General features: G+C 45.4%; 1 protein-coding gene across 4 annotated transcripts in view; it reads right to left on the bottom strand.

Annotated features, from left to right (window-relative positions):
* Zfp84 (zinc finger protein 84) overlaps positions 1–19,226 on the bottom strand; it is a 29,276-nt gene extending 10,050 nt beyond the window's left edge. For 2 of the 4 annotated variants that reach the window (XM_006228698.4, XM_039111584.2), the window contains exon 1: positions 824–5,990. Coding sequence is in view for 2 of the 4 variants with exons in the window: in NM_001107500.3 (NP_001100970.1) it covers positions 8,298–9,730; positions 9,856–9,942; positions 10,379–10,505; positions 15,989–16,021 (1,680 nt within the window). In the remaining 2 variants the exon portion in view is untranslated. Of the gene's footprint in view, positions 1–823; positions 9,731–9,855; positions 9,943–10,378; positions 10,506–15,988; positions 16,062–19,070 lie in introns of those variants that run through there. The other 2 variants (XM_039111585.2, NM_001107500.3) reach the window with 2 other exon arrangements.
* Between the last annotated feature and the right edge of the window lie 502 nt (positions 19,227–19,728).

Here is a 19,728-nt window from a genome sequence, read left to right as displayed (position 1 = left end):
TGTAAAGAGATCTGATGCCCTCTTCTGGTGTATCTGAAAACAGCAACAGTGTACTTATATATAATAAATGAATAAATCTTAAAAAAAAAAAAAGAATTATCTATTTAAAAAAAAAAAAAAAGAAATACATCCTCCTCAAGACGACAGGGAACTCAGCTGCAAAATGTGGCAGTGAGACCTCAGTACGCACCAGGATCACCTAGAAGACCGGTTACAAAAGACTTGGGTAGGGTGGGTAGTCAGATGGCTCGGTGGTTAGGGGCACTGGTTGCTGTTTCAGAGTAATCTGAGTTCAATAGTCAGTACCCACGTGGTCCTTACAACCATCTGTTACTCCAGGTGCAGGTGACCTGAGGAAGTGCCTCAGTGGTCCCTCCTGCACCAAATCAAACATTTAGATAGCATGTTAGTCCTTAACAAATCACACATCAGCCTTTAGCAGAGGTATTTCTGTGTTAGAGAACCCTAAGAAAAACGGGGCAACTAAGTGTGTAGCACGTGGGTGCTACATAACCACAGAACCACAGGCACTGCACGCTAAACGAGGTCTCTGCCGCTGAAAATGAAGGGAAATTCTCAGACCCAAAGCCATGACCGGGTCTCAGTGTAGCCCAGGCTGGCCTAGAATGCCTGATCCTCGTGGAGCGGCAGCCATACCACCCCCAGCTGAATGAAACATGTTCACAGACGGCTTTCAAAGAGAAGTTAATTAAACAAACTCATGTTCAACCCCCCCCCCAAAAAAAACCAAAAAACAAAAACTCAACCCCCCCCCCAACCCCTAAGCATATTTCACAGCAACACAGAAGCACTAGAAACTCACACATAACTCGCTTATAAACAGAAGTCGTGGCTGCCTCTTCTGAAGAGGCAAAGTGAATTGAAGACACTCCAGGCCTTGTTTGTTTTTCTTTCGGAGGGGTCTCTTGCAACCTAATGTTAGGCAGCAGAGCGCCTTCTCCTCCTGCCTCCACCTCCAAATCCTGAGAGGACAGGTGTGTGCCACCACGCTCTCTGGCTTCACCCCTATGCTTTTCTGAACTTGATCAGAACCCCATTCCACGCGTCAGGGGTCCCGGCTGACCCCACTGGTATGTATCCCCGCAAGCGAGACAGACTGCAGCAGCCCACGGTCATCGTGCCCGAGTTTGCTGCTTCGGCCACCCTGCTTCCCCGGGTTACCACTCTGGGGGCTGCCCGGCCTCTAGGTCAGATGTGTCCCCGGCTTTCAGCTCCTCAGGTCTGCGGGGAATCTGAGGTTCTGCACTGGGTATCTCCAAGATGCAAATCGCGGCCCCCGCCTTCTCGGTCCTCAACCAGGCCGGGGTTTAGGTGTAGCACGTAAACCGCACCCACGAACCGCCACCCGAGTCCCAGGGATCCTCAGAAAAGGTCCCCGGAGAAGAGCGTAGGACGCAGAAGCACCGGGACCACCCCCGTGACGGACCCCGAAGGGTGGATTGCGAGTGCGCTGGCCCGGCAGCAGCGGTGACCCGGGCCTCTCAGCGCTGCCGCCGTGGCACCAAAGTGCTATGGGTGGTGATACTGAAGGCGCTGGGACATCAGATCTCAAACCAGAGACTGAGCGCCACTAGATTTGACTGGGTTCTGGGCTTCCAGAGCCAGGACCCCAGCTCAAGGACTGGGGCAAGGGGTGGGAGGGCTTGTGTGCGACTCTGCAGCAGTGCGCATGCGCGCAAGGGAACCGCGGGGAGGAGGGAGGTTTCAGTGGCATCTTGTGCGGGCCTGGACTGAGGGGGACAGTTTGACTCCAGGTTCCAGGGTTGGGCCGAAATGGCCAAGTCTTTAGGCTTAGAGCAGTAACTCTGGCGTTGGACAAACTGACTCCCTGATGCTTTGAGGTCCAGCATGGAGCACTTGCTGAACCACGTCCCTTACACTAGTTTGGACATCTATTGTTTGTTTTTTAAGCCGTGGTCTCCCTAAATGACCCTGGATTTCTTTCTTTTCTTTCCTTTTTTTTTTTTTTTTAATTTCTATTTTTCGGAGCTGAGGACCGAACCCAGGGCCTTGACCCTGGATTTCTCTGTGACCACCAGGCTGACCTTGGACTTGAATTGCTCCTCCAGCAAACTTCCCGAATGTGGGCATTAAGTGCACACACCATCACACCTCACCCTCTACCTGAGTCAGTTTTTACCAGTTTTTCTTTTCTTTTTTCTTTTCTTTTCTTTCTTTCTTTCTCTCTTATTTATTTATTTATTTTTCAGAGCTGGGGACCGAACCCAGGGCCTTGCGCTTGCTAGGCAAGCGCTCTACCACTGAGCTAAATCCCCAACCCCTCTTTCTTTTTTAAATATTTAGTTGAGACCAACTCTATGCAGCCCTTGCTAGCCAGCAATCTGTATAGACCAGGCTGGCCTCGAACTCAGGGACCCACCTGCCTTTGTTTCTGTGGTGGTAGAATTTGAAGGTGTGGGTTTCTTTTAATGAAGCAGGCTTGGGGTTTAATATAGGCTTCAGCATGAGGGTTAGGAGAGTGGCTCAGAATGACAGCACCTGAAATCATAGGTGTGGGTGTCTCTGAAAGAATAATTGATTGGTTTCCGCGGTATTCTTATGTTCTTGTGGTGGTTTGAATAGGTGTGGCTACTGTAGATTCATGTATTTGAACGCTTGGCCACACGGAGTAGCGATATTGTGTGTGTCCTTATTCAAGGAAGTGTATCGCTGTGAAGGCAGGGCTTTGAGGCCATGCTCAAGGTACACCACGGCTGCCTGCATGCCTCCACCTTTCCCGCATGATGACAACGGACTGAACCTCTGAAAGCCCGCCCCCATGAAATGATTTCCTTTATAAAAGTTGCCCTGGTCATGGTGTCTCTTCACAGCAATAAAACCCTACGAGAGTTCGTACGTGAGGAAGAGTTTTCCTTTGGTCCGTTTCTTCAGTCTAACAGCATGTGTGCACAGATTCTTAATGAGTTATAATTTCTTTCTTTCATTCTAATGCCTATTTTTTTTCCAAGTTTTGGTTTGTGGGAACCCCTGAAGCCCAACAATGGTGGGTTCTGTTTATTTGAACGACAGCCCGGGCTGGCTTGGAACTTGTGATTCCTGTGGTTCAGTCTCTCCCTTCTGCTAGAACTATAGGTATTAGACACCACACTGGGTTACTGGATAGTTTGTCTTCTGATAGGTTTCTAACACTGATATTATTATTATTATTATTATTATTATTATTATTACTGAAGATATTATGGCATTTAATATTTGAGGCATCTGGAGAGACAGCTCAATACTTAAAGAACTGACTGCTCTTCCAGAGGACCCAGGTTCAACTCTCGGCACCAATATGGTGGCTCACAATTTGTCACTCCAATCCCAGAGATACAATGCCTTCCTCTTGTTTCTTTGGGCACTAGGCAATGCATGCAAGCAAAATACTCATACATGTAAAACGCAAAACAAGCCGCAGAGTGAGTTTTAAAAGAAAAGAGGGGGCTGAAGGGACGGCTCAGTGCTTAAGAGCATGCTTTGCAGAGGACCGCAGTCCAGTTCCCGGTTCCTAACACCCCCGTGCCTGCCCGACAACCATCTAAACTCCAGCGCCAGGCAAGCTGATGCCTCTGGTGCCACCTAAGTCTTTGAAGGCCTCTACCCTCATAGGCACAGACCACACACATGAGACTGCAGACTCTCGCTACAAGGGCCTGGCTGGCCTGGAACTCTGTGTAGACCAAGCTCCCCTTAGACTCACAGAGATCCACCGGCCTCTGCATCCTGAGCTCTGAGATTAAAGGTGTGCGCACCATGTCCAGATAAAATTAAGTCTTAAAAAGAGGAGTGGGGGATGGGGAGAAGAGCAGGGAGCAGAGGGAGAGGAAAGGAGGCAATAAATCAGACAGATGGAGGTTCAACTGGGTGTGGTGGGTTACACCTGTAATTCCAACACATGGGAGACTGACAGGAGGATCGGGAGGTGAAGGCTAGCCTTGGCTAAATAGCAGGACTTATCTCAAAAGGAAAACGGATTTTAAAGGGGAGGGGATACGTCCAAAAAACACAGGAACCCAGCTTGTGAGTTTGTGCTTAATGACAGGATCAAGTGTTCAGACCACCAAGTCACCGTCAATGAAGAGTAACACAGTGTCCCCTGCCTAACTCGACACAGCCCAAGCTGCCCGGAGTCCTGCATTTACATTTTAAATCATAAACCATGAGAGGAAAGCGTGGGGTTTTGGAAAATATATTGGAATGGAAAGAAATGATTTACAGGCATTAACACCAAGACAGATGCCTTCCAACTGTGAATTGCAAAGTTTACAAATTCAAACCAGGCATAAAGAAAGAAAACTGATAAAACCATAGTCTAGAGGATTGTAAGTCTTACACAGCCATCAGGAAAACAGTCATTCAACAGAAAATGGTATTGAGACGTTCCACAGAAGATGTAATATTTGAGAATAGGAAAATATGGCATTAGATGCAAGTTACATACAGCAGGAAAAATGCAAACTAAAACTGTCATAATACTTTTCACTTAAACGAAGTAGTGAGATCAAAGCTTTAAGGAACAAAAAGGTGTCAGCAAAGGTATTGGATAGGGGCGCTATATGACACAGGAGAAAGAACCAAATGCTAGCAACATTGGCCTTTTGTAAGTGTTCATATACTGGAAAGTAGCGAATCCAACCCAGGGAGGGACCTCTAATATTTATCTGCATATGGGAGCTAATATGTACAAAGGTCATCACCTCACTCTCTACTCCAGGGGAGAAAGGGGCCTCTATACACCTCAGAAAGGGACTGATTCAACCAACTGTGGTTAAGGCCAAAACCCCACTACAAAGACAAGGACTGTGAATGAAGCTGTTAGTCTTTATTTTCTAACGTAGTCCACTTTCTACACTCAGAAGCACGAAGGGACTCATTCTTCACTAATGTGTAGATTGTTTCCGTGTTGAGAAGGAGTCTCGCTAGGTAGACAAGGCTGCCCAAGGCCTACACCCCTAGCGCTGGAATGCAGGCCTTAGGAACTAGGCCCTAGGATCCCCACGGCCCCCACTTTTCTTTTTCTTCCCCCAGAACAGTGTCTTGCTATGTAGACCAGGCTGGCCTAGAACTCAGAGAGCATCTAAATTCTGTCTCCTAAAGGCTAGAACTAAAGATGTGAGAGACATCACTACCGACGTCAGTAATTCCTTCATAGCTAAAGATTATCCCAGAATGTGTTGATCATTTTAAAAACTTGTATCACTTTTTGCTTCCCACTAACTTCCTAACGTGTTACGTTTGCTTCTCCTCACCCGCTTGTTTCCTGGAAACCCTGCCGGCTACACACAACTGCATTCCATAAATTATCACTCCCCACCTCAGCTCCATTAAGTTTTGTTTAACTAATGGTTGTTTTGAGGTTATTTAAAATTATATTTCCAAATATCTGGAATGACATCTCTGGGCCCAAGTAAGAAAGCATTATATAAAATTTGAACTGACTGACACTTATTCAGACTTGAAGTTCAAGACACAGAAAATAATTTCTTATATAAAAGACTATTTTGTAAATTTGGGAGAGGCCATGTGCGTGTTGGACCTTTCAATCGTTTTCGTCCACATGTTCTGTCCTGATTTTGCATGACAGGCATGTTAAAATCCAAGCCGGCTTTTCTCTTGGTAGTTTTGATTAACTTTTGCTTTTCATTTGTGCTATTGGTAATATACAAATGAAAATATCCCGATCCTTTTAATGAGTCAGTGGACATCATGGTTTTTTTCCCTAATTTTTTGGTAAGCCATTTTTTGTTATTTCTTCTTGAATTCAGATGATTCTTTTTTTCTTTCCCTCCATCTTTATTAAATTGGGTATTTCTTATTTACATTTTAATTGTTATTCCCTTTCCTGGTTTCAGGCGATTCTTTTGGTTAATCTCTCAACAGCATGGGTTCTTCGCCCCATCCCTCAGTTTCAATCTTTCCATAGCATTGTCTGTCTGTCTTTCTCCATTTTTGAGATGGGGCTGCTCTATGGACCCCGGGCTAATCTGAAGCAATAGCACTCTTATCTTCGCCTCGCCAGGGACACGATTCCAGGTATGTCCCACGCCAACCTAGTACTCCATTTAAATAAGGAAAGACTCGTTTTCAACTATGGCAATAGCCCACCCAAATAGTTACTGGAGTTACTGGTACAATTCATGTCGGCCGTTCTACCGCACAATTTCCCACCGGCAGAGTCCATGTTCTGCCTTTGCTTGCCGCCTGCTTTTGAAATCTGGCTGCTTTTTATACACCTTCTTGAGTATTCTGGCATACAGCAGGGTCTCACGTGGCCCAGTTTGGGCTTGAACAGTTCTAATTTTCCTGTGCCTTCCCTGGGTTGGGATTACATGCACCAATGTACTCTGGTGGTCTGTGACCTTTTTTCTCAGTAAAAAGGATGGATTGGCAAATGCGTTGTTGACAATCTGTTTCAAATTTCCTTGGTATCTGATACACCGGCACTTGGGAAGCTAACGATATGAGATTGAGGCTAACCTGGGCCACAGAAGGCCCGATCTCAAATAAACACTACCACATGCTTCACATATGGTAACGCAACACATTTTTCTATTTTCTTGAAGAGGAGCCAGGCTTTATTCGAATTTCCTATAGGTTTACGAGCCAATCAAAAAAAATTCATATACATTCCCACAGAATTTACGCCGAGCACTTCAAATTTATCCGATATAATAATGAATACACTATTTTATAGCAGTAAAACTTTCTAGCTGTACCTGGCGACGGAGCTCGATAGTCCCAGCTATTTGAAAGGCTAATGTAAGGGGATCATGAGTTCAGGGCCTGCCTAGGCAATTCAGCAAGACCCTGTCTCAGAATAAAGAGGGCTGGGGTTAAAGCTCAGGACAGAACCAGCCGAGCAGGCTCAAATCTCTGAGTTCAAGCCAGTGTGGTGGCACCCACTTCTAATCCCAGCACTCAATGGGTTGAAGCAGGAGGACTGCCACACGTTTAAGAGACCCTGTCTTGAAAACCCACCAAAGCCAACTGAACAAACATATTTCTAAGAATGTCCTACTTCCCATGAACACTGACAGCTGTGTTTGTGTCTTTCAAATGTGTCCTTAAGGCCTGGGAAATCTAGTCTATGGTTTGGAAAAGGCTTTAAAATCCACTTTATTGATGGTTTTTAGGAACTTCTTTAAATTCATTAACACTTATTGTACATAACATGTATTTCTGCTGTCAATTCTAAGATTTATTGCTTGTTTGGGGGTGGGGGATATTTGATAGCATCTACTCAAATGAACCTCGTTGGTTTTAGTGCGTACAGCCGCCATTCTTCCACACTGAAGCAAAGCTGTATTTTCAGACTGCGTTTGCATGTGACCCAACAGTCACATGGTGATGGTGGTAGATTACAGGTTTGTTCCAGTTCCTGTCCTGTGCAGATCCGACTGTTCTGAGTATGAGTAGGAAGTCACGGTGCCTCTGCTGTGGTGGACGCTTTGAGCAGTGAGTCCATGTGGCCTGGTTAGGGTCGACTTTCTGATTCAAATGATGTCAAAGTGGAAATCTGCTCAGGTTCTGTTTCAATCACTGTCACTCCGGGACTCCTTTTGAAAGCTTTGGCATGGGACAAGCACTGACAGATGTCATTAATAAAATGGATATGAATGTTCCAAAAATAGTAACAGAGAGCGTCATAAAGAGGATGATTCCAAACCCTTCCTGATTGTGGCTTCTGTGTGGAGGCTACACGAAAGGCCCCGCTTACTGACTCATCCCATCCTCAAAATAACCGAACTACCAGGTAACAAGGCAGCAATCGGAGGCAGGGCTGAGGTCAGCTTAGTAAACTACAGTCAGCAAACGATGCACGTGAGGCTTCTACGCTAACAACACGCATACCATTGTTCTCTGTGTGGTACTTTTTATAGCTATCCTTAAATAGAACCCACTGACTGGTGAGGAATTAGGATTCCTATTCATAATTTAATTTTTATTTTTCCTATGTGAGTTAATACTCAATATAAAGTAGGTTATAAAGAAAAAAAAGAGTCCAGTCATCAGATGCTTCTGACAGACTCTTGTTCCATGATGAACGGCGGAGAGTGATGAGGGTTTCCCACTCTGAACACAGTATAAGTTACACAGTGTATGAGCACGGTATGAGAGGCGTTCCACATGCCTCACTTCCAGAAGGCTCTCCCCAGCAGTCTGCTTAGCTGGGGGACACACACAGGCGTTTCCCATATTTCTGATTTATCAATGTTTATCTTCTGTATGTTGGTGCGGATGCTCAACGGGGCTTTTCAATAAATAGAGGGCAGTGTTCAAATACACAGGATCTCCCCCACTGTGTGCACTCTCTGGTGCTTCTTCACCTGTAAGAGCCGAGTGAAGGCCTGTCCGCACTCCTTGCACTCGTAGGGCTTCTCGCCGGTGTGGATTCTCTGATGCTGCGTGAGGTGGGACCTCTGCCTAAAGGCCTTGCTGCACTGCTGGCACTGGAAGGGCTTCTCGCCAGTGTGGATCCTCTGGTGCAGAATAAGGGTTTTACAATCAATAAAAGCCTTCCCACACTCTTTACATTCATAAGGCCTCTCTCCGGTGTGAATTCTCTGATGTCTGTTAAAGTACGACGGACACGCGAAGGCCTTCCCACACTCCTTACATTCGTACGGTTTCTCGCCAGTGTGAACCCTCTGGTGTTGGATGAGATGGGCTTTCTGCCTGAAGGCCTTCATACACTCCTGGCACTCATAGGGCTTCTCGTTCGTGTGAGTTCTGTAGTGCTTCATGAAGGCCGAGTGACAGAGAAAGGCCTTTTCGCAGTAGTTACACTCATAAGGCTTTTCACCGGTGTGAATCTTTTGGTGGTCGTTCAGGTTGGAAGCCCAAGTGAAAGTCTTTCCGCACAAGTTACACTCGTAGGGTTTCTCGCCGCTGTGGATCCTTTGATGTCTGGTGAGGTTGGCGCTCTTGTTAAAGGCCTTCTGACATTTGTGGCACTCATACGGCTTCTCGTTGGTGTGGGTTCTCTGATGCTGAAAAAACGTGGAGAAGTAGAGGAAGGCCTTCCCACAATGCTTGCACTCGTAGGGCTTCTCGTCTGTGTGCACTCTCTGGTGCTGGACCAGCAGGGAGCAGTTGGTGAAGGCTTTCCCACACTCCTTACATTCGCACGGCTTCTCCCCCGTGTGAAAGCGGTTGTGCTGAACAAGGTAAGCATGCTTCTCAAAGATCTTACCACAGATTTCACACTGGTAGGGCTTCTTATTGATCTGATACGGGGCGAGCTGGAAGTCATAGGCAAATCCTCTGCTACATCCCTTTAGTTCATCACATCTGTCCCCAGCAAAAGCCTGCTGACGCTTCATCTCATCTGTGTAATAGATAAAGGCGTTCTCGTACATTTCATTAAGTTTGTCGCTGGTGGGAATTCGTACTTGCTGAGTAATGGTTTCACCTGCTTCCTGCTCAGACTGCTTCCTTTCAGAGTGAGTCATTTCACTCAGAGCGATGGGTGCAGGCTGAATGAATTCGGTTGACGCCTTTTCCGACGGGGCTGCCACTCCCTGTAAATATTCATCTGGAGATTCCAGTTTTGTTTCAAGGAGCCCCCTGCATTTCCAATCATCTCCAAAACGAGATTCCTCGAGGCAGGAACTCCCAACTCTTTCTGTTACTTTCCATTTTAATGATTCCTTCCCAAAGATGCCATGCTTTAGAGACAAATTCTTAGCCTCATTTACAGACAGCAAATCTGAAAGAAAGTAAGTCCATTAGCGCTAGAAGACACGAAAGATCAGAAACAAACAAACTGATGTGGGTTTTCTCATCTTTAATAAGCATCGGAGTTTTGTCACATGTGCAAGCATCGCTCCTCACCTGGATACCACCCGGCTTGCTCCACTCTCCATGGTTCTTTGCCTTGCTCCAGTAGTGAAATTACTGATGGCTTAGAAATGGCAAGTCCTACTCGAAGAAAGAGAACGTAAATAGAGAGAGACAAGGCACAATAGCAAAAGGCATTCATTACAGAGCTAACTGAACCTAAAGCAAATCGAGGATCCTCAGAATGACCGCCATTTTAAATGAATGAATGAATGAATGAGGGAGCCACCATTTAGCAAGCACCTTAGTAAATAATTGTTGCTTGATGAAAATTAAAAGAAGCAGGAAAGTTTCTGCTTGAGAGAGTATGTGTTGAAGCGTAGCAAAGGACTTCAAAGGCAGCTGTTTATCGGCTGTGCAGCTGTGGGGCAGCCGCTGTGGGGCAACGGCTGTAGGGATGGAGAGAAGGCTCAATAGTTCCAGGCTGCATGTGGTGGACTTAGCTCCCACAGGTCTTCAGCTGTAGCCCTTACGGAAACCATTTTCTCAACTATGAGGTACAGAGGGACAGACTTACCCAGGGACACAAAGTGGCTGTAGTTCTCCAGCATCACGTCTCTGTATAGCGACCTCTGCTCAGGGCCCAGGCACTCCCACTCCTCCTTACCGAACTCAATAGCCACATCCCTGAACACCACTAACTCCTGAAATGAAAGCGGTAGGTAACACACACAACAGGGAAGAGGGTTACTTCAGGGAAATGTTAAAACTCCTTTTTTAGGGGTGCCAGCACAAGGCATATATATCCCTTTCCAAAGCAGGGAAACTGAGCATTTCAAAGCAGCAGCCTTGGGCCCCTGAGAAACCTGAGCCCTTGAGTGTCCAGTCTGATGAGGTGAGGTTTTTTGGGGGTTTGTTTTTTGTTGTTTTTTACTGTATGCCTGACACCTTGGCCTGTCCCAGCTTGACTTCTAGGAGGCCGCAGAGTCAGTAACATAGATGAGATGTGGCTGAGTAGGTACTCGCAACAAAAATCCCAGAGGAAAGGGCATAGCCAAGCGTCCTTTGTTGGCCACACGGTCTACATGCTGTCTCACATCATGGCTGGGAGAATTAAGCCTGTCTCTAGGCTCCCACCAGGATGACACAAATGTAGACTTTGTCCTTGGCAAATTTCTCTCTCCCAATTTGCCTTCTTTGGGAATAAATTCATAAGTTTGAGGAGAGCTGCTTCTCTCCATCTTGGAAATTCAACCAAAGAATCACTCCAGTCTAGCCAGAAGAAGGCCGCCACGTTGAAGGAGAAGTATGAGAAGGACATTGCTGAAGGAGAACCTGGTGCAGCAAAAGGGGGGTGGTCAAGGCTGAGGAGAGCAGGAAAAAGAAGAGGAAGATGAGGAGGATGGAGAGGATGAGGAAGAGGAGGAAGATGAGGAAGAAAAGTTGGTTCTAGCACAGTTTTTTTCTTATCTATAAAGCATTCAACCCCCTGTACACAACTCACGTCTTTTAAAGAAAATAATTGAAATGCAAGGCTGTGTCAGATTTGTTTGTAAGCTGCACGGTGTCTTTTCATGTTTAGGTAACACACTACCGAGTGTGTCTTTAGCTAGCCCTGTCCTGGTGGTGTCTTCCATAGCCACTAACCTTGCCTGGTACAGTCTGGGGGTGGAAACTGGCATGGAAATTAAAGCAGGTTCTTGTTGGTGCACAGCACAAATTAGTTATGTATGGGGACAGGAGTTTGGGTTTTGTTTTTTAATTTTGGTTTTATTTTTGGGTTTTTTTATTTTTCATCTTCAGTTGTGTCTAATGCAGCTTCTATGAAGATAATTGTTCTGTTAACTGAATACCACTCTGTAATTGCAAAAGAAAAAAAATGCAGCTGTTTTTGTTGACATTCTGAATGCTTCTAAGTAAATACAATTAAAAAAAAAGAACTCTTAGTTGTTAAAACTGCTTGACCTTATGACCTTCAGGCTTGGTTGACTCTCAGATTTCTGGGGACAGGGTAGGTTATAAAAAAAAATCCATCTGAGGCATAGAAAAAAGGAATGGGGCTGGCAGAGTGAGAAGAGAAGAGTTAGTGGAGAAAATGTTAGGAGACTGAGCTGAGCAGAGAGGCTGGAACGGTTGTTACAGTTTGGAGCTGCTAGTACTGGGGAAACCGGGAGGAGAGACGGTCGAAGAGCACTGTTCGGAACTGAGGAGGAACGGCTGGAGAAACAGCGGAAGGGGATGGGCTGGAAATGGGGAGGAGGGCTGGCAGGGAGTTAAGAGACTTGGTTACCGTTCGAAAATAGCCGTGTTACATATGACTGTGATGAAACATCAAAGCCAAAGCATTCTGAGGGGAAGGTGTGTATTCCTGATGGCTTCCAGGTACCTGTCCATCACTGGGGGAAGCCAGGGCAGGAGCTGTGATACAGACCCCACTGAGGGCCGATGCTTACTGGCTTGCTTCCCGTGGCTTGCTCAGCCTGCTATCTTATAGAACCCAGGACCACCAGCCCCAGGGATGGCCCCACCCGCAAAGGGCTGGGCCCTTTGCCATTGATCATTAAAAGAATGCCCTGCTGGCCTGTCTACATTCTAATCTTATGGAGGCATTTCCTCAACTGAGGTTCCCTCCTTTCGGATCAGTCTAGTTTGTGCCAAATTGGCATAAACACTAACCAGGATGCCCAGGCTACACAATGACACCCTATCTCAAGGAGGAAAAAAAGAGAACAAACTCAACACCCACCCCCACAAAGGGGTACTGCATTTGAGGGTAAGAGGCATCCAGCACTGCACTGGGGCCCTTCGAGAGGCCCAGAGCTAGGGAATGTAATTGTCTCGGTATAATTACATCAGCTGCCCGGAAGGATGGAGCCATTCGTTGCAGAGGCCACCTGTTCCGAACTTGACACGCTCAAGTGGAAGCATTTGGGTTATGATTAAAATAGTAATAGGGAGACACAAAGTAGCCATGGGCATACCTGGGGAGAAGAGACACAAAATAGCCATGGGCATACTCCAGGGGAGAAGAAACACAAAATAGCCATGGGCATACTCCCGGGCAGAAGAGACACAGAAGGCATTTAGGAAATCAAACAGCACTGTGTCCTTAAGAGAACTGAAGTAAGGGGAACAGCTGAGTCCCTGCCCCCTTTGGCATCTGTCCCCTCTGCACTGGCTACTAGCAGACCTCTGCAAGCAGGGATGAGGACCACTCAAGACAACGCCAGCAATGCCTGCCGAGGCTATCTCCTTCCTTCCAAAGCGGAACACCATTGCGGTGTAGGCACCACAGGTCAACAGTTTTGGTGTCTCTCTTCCCAGCAATCATGTCAGGTGCCTCACAATCACATGTAACTCCAGCTCCAGAGAGACAGAACTCCTCTGGTCAATCCAGGCACCCTCTCTCACACGTGTGTACCCACATACAGACTCACACACACACACACATACTTTAAAATAATAAAAATACATCTTTTTTTTTTTTTTAAAGCACTTGGTTTTCTAGGTGGAAAGTTATTGAGCAGAACAGAAAAAAAAAAAGGACAGGGTTTCTGATGGGAATCATGAAAAAGAAGATTATACGTCTGTTCTCGGAGGAGGGGTGATCAAAGGATGTGCAACCAATAAACGAGGTGAGAACAGAAAGATCCTGAGTTCACGTCCATCTTTGGCTCTAATCCGAGTTCAAAGCTAGCCTCAGTTACGACTCATAACCTAATAAACAGCCAGGCTTTAATCTCAGCCTTTGCTGAGGCAGAAGCAGGCAGATCGCTATGGCTTCAAGGCCAGAGTAATCTACATAGCAAGCTGCAGATGTAATAAGACTCTGCACAATTAAATGATTGAGCAAAATAAAATGTAAAGACCTGTGAATTTAAAAGCAACAGCAGTTTTCTTTATTTGCAAGTATCTACCAACACTTTTCTTTTGTGGAATCTTGTTGTTGTTGTTGTTGTTTTTTGAGACAGGGCTCATGTAGTGAGCTTGGAACTTACAAGGTGGCATGGAGTGGCCTTGGATTTACAGTGAGAAAAAGAGCAAGCAACTTTAGAACTCAGAGAGGATGGCCCACTGGCTGGCATAACCATGCTGGGTGTGCCTCATGCTGTTATTGAGTGGCCCTCAAAACCTATGGGTTGTATGAAAACTCTGAGGGGCTTCCAGCCCCTCCCCGCCCACTGTCACTGGCACTTACGATAATAGTGCTTCATCTTTCCCAAGCATTGCTGCTGGAGCAGATTAAAGACTCAACCACCTCCCTTAGAAAAGACCTCAGAGGGAGGTAGATACATCTACCATAACCCCTGGAAAGAATTTGGAGATGTATATTGTTAGTAAAGTTAGGTTAAGATGTTTTTGTTAGTGGCTTTGATTCAGAAAATCTTGGGCAAGAATTTAAAGTTCAGAAAGGTTCATTTTTGAAAGCTGAGCGAGGGACTCCTTGAGGTCAGGGAACAGCAACGATGGCAGCCTGGTAATAACTAGCTGGTGAGACTTTCTTGGTAAAGCTGGGTCCTGATTAAGGGCATGATTAACTTCTTATAGCCGTTTATGCCCTCGGCTTTCTGATTCTATGCTTTCATAACAAATTTAATGAGTAGGTATACACCCTGAGGGCTTGAAAAGAATTAAAGTGGAATGACTTTTATATAAAAGTTTAGATTTATGATTAAGATTTTTATGTAAGATTACTTTCTGAGACACATAATAAAATGATCGATCCAAAGATAAATAATAAAAATGATGGAGCCTTTCTGTGTAACCATGAAAGTGCGGCCTGCCTTAAGAGCACTGGCTGAGGCTCTCTTGCCTGCTTACCCTTTGTTAATCTGTAACAAGCTGCTTAGACAGGAATGCATGTGGGTCCTAGGGATCAATTGGTTTTCACCGGTAATACTAAAATGTTTAACCATATAAAAGTATTGGGGAACATGCTGGCCTTTTCCTTGTACTCTTTGTAATTATTCACTTGAAGAAAAACAGAATGTAGCCACATTGTAGCCTATGCATTTCCTGAAAGATTTTGTTGGGGATATAAGCTCAGAAGAAAACCTTTTGAGGCCTGCCCCCTCAGCATAGCTGCAGCCATTTTGTTTCACACCCCCCAGCTGTTTCATGCTGCTGCTGTAACACGCCTGCTAGTCACTGACACAGAAAAGTAACTTGACTCAGAGCAGGGCCATGCTGACCACCTATCCTGTTAGTTCTGTAGATTATGAGGTTTGTTAATTTTAATAAATTCTTCAACTACAGGCTTCACTTTGGACCCATCAAATTAAAGGTCATTGTGAACCGTTAAGCATAAATTGGTTTGAGTCAGGGCTGACCACTGGGCAGCCCTTCCAGCACCTGTGTATGAGTTCATTATGGTTTTTGCAGCTTTAGCCTTTATAAATGGACACAGAAAAGTGTTTGAGGTTGCAGCCTCAGCCCCTGAATTCTGAGCAATGGCCCTGATCGGTCAGTCTTAGGGTGTGCATTCAATAAACCATCCCTGTCTGACTGAGATCAGTGTTTGTGTGGCTTATGGGGTGACTCCTGAACCCCACCAAAAATAAAGTAAGAGAACCTGTCTGAACTATTTATGTGTTCGGCCAACTCTACCCCTCCTCTTCAGACCCTGATACGTTGAAAGAAGCTGGCCCTCAACATGTTACATGCATCAATTTAGTCAAAACTAATCTAAAGGAAATTCTATTACTTCCTCCACTTTCAGATGAGGAAACCGAGGAATAGGAAAATAAATTCGTGAACAGATAAGTACTGGGGTTCCTTATATGGCCTGGAAGTACTTGAATTTAAAAAAAAAAAAAAAAGGGCTGGAGAGATGGCTCAGTGGTTAAGAGCGCTGGTTGTTCTTCCAAAGGCTCCAGGTTCGATTCCCAGCGCCCACATAGCAGCTCACAACTGTCTATAACTCCAGTTCTGGGGGATCTGATACCCACATACGAATGCACATAAAATAAAATAAAAAATTATGAAAGAAAAAGGAAGAAAGAAAGAAAAGAAAAGAAAAGAAAAGAAAAGAAAAGAAAAACAAACCCAGACAGTCCCTTACAGTTCACATATACTGGAGAAAGAATTAAGCTGGTGAAGCTCAAACCTTTCATGGTTACCATGACAATGTGGCTACAATTCCATTTCAGGAACCAGAAGATAGCTGACAGGAGAAATTCCACCTCACCTTGAACACGGTGTTGACATCCACAACGGCCATGTTTCTCCGGTCTTCCAGGCACTTTGGGAAAACTGCAGAACTGAAGAAGGAAGATGGCTTTGGGAAAGACCAGGCCAAGCATCCCAGGACCCGTTTTCCCATGCCCTCAGACTGCGCTGACAGATGAATGTTAAGGTGCATTTGCTCTTCATGTGGTAGGAAAGTCTGTGGAAGAGCTCTGTGAGTTCAAGGCCAGCACGGTCTACACACAGAGAGTTCCGGGCTAGCCAGGGCTGCTACACAGTGAGACTCTACCTCAGAAACTAACAAACAACAATAATGACAACTGAAGTATTCCCGAGAGATACTCACAGGGACTAAGACAGACCCCCGTTCCTTCAGTTTGTAAGGCCCATGACCCACCCATTAATCCTACCTCATTAATAGGGTGAGGAATATACCTTTTGATATCCCCTTACCACAAGGGGATAACCCACAAGCTACAGGATTAATGTTCCAAGGGACAAACTTGTCGTGCATCTGTAAGCATACATGGCAAAACCTTCTTACAAACATAAGGAGATTTTTCTTCTTTTTTTTAAAGATGGGGTCCCACTAAGCACACCAGGCTAGTCTCCTAGTCAAAGATCCACTTGCCTCTGCCTCCCAAGTACTGGAGTTTGAAATGTACTATATACCTGGCTCCTTTATTTTTGTTTCCTCCTGTTTTTTTTTTTTTACTTTTTAATTTTAATTAATTAATTAATTAATTTTGGATAGGGTCTCACTGTGTAGCTCTGGCTATCCTGAAAATATGTAGACCAGGCTAGTCTCAAACTCACAGAGATCTACCTGTCTCTGCCTCCTGAGTGCTGGGATTAAAGGTGTGCACCACCATGGCCAGCCTTTAATTTTTAAAAACATGCTATGTCCACAACTGATGCCCTAGGCCCCTTAAGAACCCAGGAAAACACCTGCTCTTTTTCTTTTCCTTGCAGATCGCTTGAGCCTCTCCAGACGAGCGCCTTTTATTCCCTTTTCTTCCCCCAATAAAGCTTCTCCCTGAGAGTTTATGCTCAGAATTGTTTTTGAAAAAGATTTATTTTACGTTTGAGGGTGTTTCACCTGCACGTATGTCCGAGTACCGTGCGTATGCCGGGTGCCCTAGTGCCCTGAGAGGTCACAAAGAAAGAACTGTATCTGCTGGAACTAGAGTTATGGATGGCTGTGAGTAGCTATGTGGGTGCCAGGAACTGAACCCAGACTCAGGAGGAGCAGCCAGTGGTCCTAACCATTGAGCCATCTGTCCAGCCACTGTGAGTGGAGCTTCTATTTCCACAATGGCTAGGATCTTTCAGGAGACTTGGATAGCTCAGAGACTTGGTGAGCATCTCAGAACATAGTTTTCTCCCCAGAGTTCCCAAAGGAACCATAAGGAAATCCCTGTTTCTGCCTGACTCTTCCTGACCTGGGGTTCCTCTCCACATCTAAGGGCTTTTCATGGGGGCTCAGTAGCAGAAATCTCGCCTGACATTGAAAGGCTCAGGCCCAGCCCAGTAATACAAAAAAATAACATAAGAAATAAAATGAAATTCTGTCCAGAGATCAAAGCTGTGGCTCCAGGCTGCTTCCGTATTCCCATCATCAACAGGCTCAAGAATTTTCAAAACCTCCACATCCACCCCACCTCACCCCAGGATTAATCATCCCCCAACTCTATCTCATCCCACTCTTTCTTTGACTGGGACAGTAGAAAGTGTTCCTCATGTCATGAAGAACGGCTTTTCTGTGGATTCCTCCACTCGAGCAAATTAAAAAAAAAAAAAAAAAAAAAAAAAAAAAAAAAAAAAAAAGAGGAACTTGATCTCTCTGGAAACCATAAAAAAAAAAAAAAAACAAAAAAAACAAAAAAACAAAGTACATTTCAGGATCTTCAAATAGTTTCTGAACTGGGCAGGTGCAGTATCAGAGTCCATTTTAGCCCATTTAAGCTGCTATAACAAAATACCAGAGTACCAGAGACAAAGCTTATAAACAACAAATTTAGTTCTCAGTCGTGGTGGCAGAGCAATCTCCATTTTGGCACTGACAGATTTGGTGTCCGGTGAAAACCGATTTCCCCGTCCACAGATGGAGTTTCTGTACTGCGCTCTCACCGGCAGCTCCGGGAGCCAGGACACTGCTCCCATATAATTACCTTCAAAAAGCCCCCACCTTCTAAACCCACCATACTGAGGACTGGGTTTGTAACTATAATCTGGACAGGGTGACGATGGAGTACAAGTGTGCAGGGTGCTCACTATGTCTGTTTCCTGACGTAAAAGCCTGGAGCTGAGGAAGGTGTCTTTTTAGAACCTCAAGTGGATCACCCAGAATCATGAACTTCAAATCCTGATTTCTCTAATAGCAGTCAACAGAGACTTACAGATTCTTGAAGAGTTCCCTAAACAAGGCTAATCACCTACTCGGAGGGTTTGACACAAAAGTAGGACTCCCACAGTAATTGAGTATTTTCAAATACAATTTCTACACACTCATACGTATCTGAGACAGGATTTCACTATGAGGCTCCTAGTAGCCTGGAACTCACTAAGTTCCAATGGTTGTCCTCAATAGTGCTTAATTTATAGATGTGGGTCAACATATCTAACTCCTAACTACAGTTAAAAGTCACGCTGATTGGTAAAACTGATGAGCACAGAAATCCTTATCGTCTCTACTATTTAGCTTTCTTTTTTTTTTTTCTCTCCAATTTTTCAAGTTAACTTGACATAAAAGGAGAAGTAGACATATTTCGCTCCCCCTAATCCATCCCCCTTCCCGACTTTGCGTTGGAAGACTAGAGGATCGGGTGACCACCTATCACCCATGTTCTGATGACCTCGCGCACGCTCTCTCACCCTCCTGTACAATCCACATCCTCCAAAAATCTTTTTGCCCAAGCAGTCACACTCGCGCCGCCTTAGTCCCTGCGGAGGAGACCTCTTTAAACCTCTAGCCCCATCCCGGAAACCGGGTGGGTCCCCTAGAGTCAGCCTGCAGCCAGCGACCAAAAATACAGGCCTTAAGGCCCCATACACAAAGTACCTAAAACCAAGGGTAGACTCACCTCAGAAGTATAAACTGAGTCTTCACGGCTTCGAACTCGGAAGACAGGCGAATACCAACCAGGACAGTACCGGGTTAGGTCGGGTAGGGCACAGAGATGATCCGGAACAACCTTTCTCCAGCCACTTCCGCCACGTGTCTGAGCTTTTATAGTGGACTACATTTCCCAGAAGGATGTGCTGCTCTAGAGTCCTCAGGAGAGTTTCAATGTCCGAGAGAGGAAGTTGAATACTGGAACAAGAGAACGTACGATTAGTTTTCTAAAGGGGGAATTTCTCAAGGATCCAGGGATTGAAGCCTCTGAAACTTAAGCAGCTTCGGCTCTACGGTGGGTTGGATCTTGATTCCAGTTACAGAAGTGAGGCAAGAACCCAAGAAAATGACCCAGTTTAGGACTACATTTCCCAGAAGCCATCACGGACAGCGTTCTCAGTAAAGAACTCATCCTGCTCTTGACTGTCGAAGTGTAAGAATTTTTCCAGTGTGGTGTCCCAAGGCCCCTGGAGCAACGAAACAAGGCCATTAGGACTGGGGATGACTGGATAGGGCAAAGATCGCCCTATTTTTAAAAATTTTTTATTAGATATATTTCTTTACTTACATTTCAAATGTTATCCCCCTTCCCGGTTTCCTGTTCAAAAGCCCCCATCCCCTCCCCT

Source organism: Rattus norvegicus, chromosome 1, assembly GCF_036323735.1.
Source record: "Rattus norvegicus strain BN/NHsdMcwi chromosome 1, GRCr8, whole genome shotgun sequence".
Taxonomy (NCBI): Eukaryota; Metazoa; Chordata; class Mammalia; order Rodentia; family Muridae; genus Rattus; species Rattus norvegicus.
Note: the sequence above shows the minus strand (reverse complement) of the source record. Positions and strands in the feature narration are given on the sequence as shown.